This window comes from Vicia villosa, unplaced genomic scaffold, assembly GCF_029867415.1.
Source record: "Vicia villosa cultivar HV-30 ecotype Madison, WI unplaced genomic scaffold, Vvil1.0 ctg.001512F_1_1, whole genome shotgun sequence".
Lineage (NCBI taxonomy): Eukaryota > Viridiplantae > Streptophyta > Magnoliopsida > Fabales > Fabaceae > Vicia > Vicia villosa.
In genome coordinates this window covers 269,360-273,170 of record NW_026705645.1, presented here as the reverse complement: position 1 = coordinate 273,170, position 3,811 = coordinate 269,360, and the positions used below count along the sequence as shown (strand labels likewise).

Genomic DNA, 3,811 nt, shown 5'->3' with positions numbered 1-3,811 from the left:
TTTTTAATTTTTCATCTTCAAACACATATTAACAGATGAACAACATCGTATCTATGACGAAATCACAATGGCGGTGGAGAATCAAAGTGGATGAGTCTTTTTCTTGCATGGCTATGGGGGTACTGGAAAGACATACATGTGGAAAACGCTTGCAACATCATTGAGATCAAAACATAAAATTGTATTAACTGTTGCTTCGAGCAGAATAGTGTCTTTATTGTTAACTGGAGGTAGAACTGCACGTTCTAAGTTCAAACTTCCTGTACCAACTTTGGAAAATTCTACTTGCGGGATTGACTATGTTGATGATTACGGTGAACTACTATGACAAAGTTCTCTGATTATTTGGGATGAGGCCCCGATGGCAAGTAAATTTTGTTTTCAAGCCTTGGATAAAACTTTGAGGGATGTAATGAGTACATATGGTAATTCTAAGAAGGTATTCGGTGGTAAGGTTGTCGTCTTTGGCGGAGATTTCAGACAAATCTTACCTATTATTCCTAGAGGGAATCAATCGGATAGTGTTCACTTTGCGATCAATGCATCTTACATTTGGGATTCAGTGAAGGTCTTGACTCTAACTAAAAATATGCGATTGCAAGGAGGTCAAACTGACCAAGAGAAACAAGATATTGCTAATTTTTCCAAATGACTTCTAAAACTTGGTGAGGGCAAGATCTCCGAGCCAAATGATGGATATGCCGACATTGAAATTCCAAGGGACATCTTAATTGAAGACTTCTGTGACCCTATTGTTGCCATTGTGGATAGTACTTACCCTTCTTTCCTGGATAATTACCAATCATACGACTACCTCAAAAGTCAGGCTATTTTAGCATCAACCATTGAAGTTGTTAATCAAATAAATAATCGTATCCTTAACTTGATGCCAGGTTTTTCTATGACAACAACAATTCTTTATTATCCAGAACATACATAACATCCAATCATTTTTTGTTCATAACACATTTACTTTTCCACAGGTGAATCAAAGGAATATTATAGTTCTAACACAGTCGATAGATCAGAAATTCATGATAATAACATCCTTGAGGTTCTAAGTCCTGAATTTCTCAGCTCTTTGCGAACTTCTGGATTGCCAAACCACCACATAACATTAAAGGTTGGATGCCCAATTATGCTTATGCGGAACATTGATCAGTCCGAAGGTTTGTGCAATGGTACTAGGTTAATTGTTACAAAAATGGGAAATCACGTACTTGAAGCTCAAATAATGAGGGGGGGAGGACATGGAAAAGTTACCTACATCCCAAGGATGGATATGTCACCTTCACAATCACCCTGGCCTTTCAAGTTGAGTAGGAGACAATTCCCAATCATTGTGTCTTATGCAATGATCATCAACAAATCTCAAGGACAATCGTTGGATTGGGTTGGATTATATATTCCTAAAGATGTATTTAGTCATGGGCAATTATATGTGGCTATATCAAGGGTGACAAGTAAGAAAGGAATAAAGATTTTGATTCACGACGATGATAACAACCCAAAGTCGTCTACTTCAAACGTAGTATACAAAGAGGTCTTTGCCAATATCTAAATGGTATGTTTTTATTTCATCCTTACCTAATTTTGTTTTTCTCATATTGTATATATGTAATTTCCTTTTCAAACTATTAAATTCAGCTCAAGTTTTCAAATTACTTACTGCAACATGTTTTCAGGTTGACAGCACTGGCTTATTGCTACAACATTAATAAAGGATGCACTTTCGTTTGGTTGCAACCATTTTGGCGACGCCATATTGTGGCTACGGATTCTTGTTAACAGCGACATTAAGGAATTTCGATACAAGATGTGTAAACTACTATGCCGTGTTTTTTAACTTTTGTAGTAACAAATAGTGTTAATGGCTTATTTATTAATCTTTGCCATTTCAATTTCTGGTTTCTGTTTTTTGTTTACAAACTACTATAGCGTGTTTTTTTAACTTTTGCAGTAACAATTAGTGGTAATGGCCTATTGATAAGGTGTTTGGCATTTCAATTTTGGGATTATGTTTTTCCCAGAAACTTACAAATGTTTATACTAACCTTAATGTTGCTCAAACAATAAACATAAGCCGGTGTAATTTAGTAGTTGTGATCAATTTTAATACTATAAACCAAACATATAATACAACCAAGCATGCTGATATACAATCTATGCTTTGTTCAAACTAACAAAGATTATGCACATTCAATACAAATAGTCATGACCACATATACATACATAAACTCACTTGGTTGCTACCACGACAAAACTTGAAATAATTCAGCTTTTTCACTTTAACACAATAAGTTTATATGGTTATGTTTTAATATGAGACACAATACTACATGGGTGCATAAGGTAGAAAAATATTATTTCAGTATACAATAGGAATTGTTTTACGGTATAACGATGACGTGATTTTTTAAGTGTAATCCAATATAAACAAATGCAGAGTAAATATATTGGTATACATACAACTAATAATTGTTTAAACTTAGGTTATCAACAAACACAACTTCCCCCTGAGAAGCTTGACGGCCATTTCAATAACTTACAAAAAATATGTTTATAGTAATCGACTTTAAAACAATACAAAACTTAAATAAATAACAATGCATTGATTTCAAATACGACATTATTATAAAACTTGCAATCAATAAGGTTGTGAATAATTTTAAAGAAATACACTACCTTACTATAAGAGTATTATAGATTCAACTTGAAACACACTAAATGGAATGATTAATCCACTAAAATAAGAGTAATATTCACTAAAGGTATTATAACATTCAGACCATAACACAAACTAAATATTTTCTATGGCATATGCAGGATGATTACAAACTTTTTGGCTCATTAACCACATCCACAAAAAGCATAGCCATTTTGATTCCAAAATTACATAAACAAAACATAAAACAAGCATATTAGGATTTATAGATTAAAACACAACATAAATAATCCCCATCACAGCTTCAATTATCCATCTTCTTCCTCTTCGTCACAACCACTGCAACCCGGTTAGCCGGAGGATCCTGAATGGTAAATGCAAGTCTATCGCCTTTTTTGAGGCCCCTTTCTTTCACAAATTCATTTCATCCCTCATACATGAACCTTTCAACACAATATTCTCTTTTTTTCAAATGATGTTTGCATTCATAGCTTTTTTTTGTGTCCTAATCAAACAGCTGAATACGGTTCTGATAGAATGGAAAGCAATTCTTGATAACCTTTTGGGGAAATTGCTACATGTAAAACAACACATGCCATTTCAATAAATAATATTCTAAATACATTATATCAACAATATCACTACATGTAGATTTTTAAATACTCACAAACACATTTCTTGCCGCAGAATTTCCACTTTGCACTTCCTTTTTCCACACATAGTACTTATAAGATTCCATCTTCTCTCCAGCCGCCACCCTTTCGCGACAACTGCATCATAAAAACTAATACTTAAAACATAAAACTTTAAACTAAAAGACATACAACTTAGTACTTATAAGATAAAACTTAAAACTTAAAACTTAAATGAAAATATACTTGCATTGTTGTGGTTATATGCACTACTCCATTGAATTTAATGCATATATGACGATAACATAAAAGTTATGGAAAGCAATAAGCTAAAAAATAAATAAAATTACGTTTGAGAACGACAGGGTGTTTCTCCAGCAGAGGATGTGCCTTTGTCTTTGATCAAATACGTGTTTCCATCAGAATCTTCAAACAAATTCCTTGCCAACAGATTACGACTGAGGACCACCACTTCACGCTTAGAAGAGGGCTGGCCGAAATTTTTGTTCTTAGC

The 3,811-nt window shown here is 33.6% G+C and overlaps 1 protein-coding gene across 1 annotated transcript; it reads left to right on the top strand.

The window, feature by feature from the left end:
- Positions 1-361: 361 nt before the first annotated feature.
- On the top strand, positions 362-1,561 carry LOC131635579 (uncharacterized). Its single transcript, XM_058906214.1, has 3 exons — positions 362-568; positions 671-893; positions 984-1,561. Exons 1-3 carry the CDS (start codon positions 362-364, stop codon positions 1,559-1,561), a joined length of 1,008 nt encoding a protein of 335 aa, XP_058762197.1.
- Positions 1,562-3,811: the final 2,250 nt, after the last annotated feature.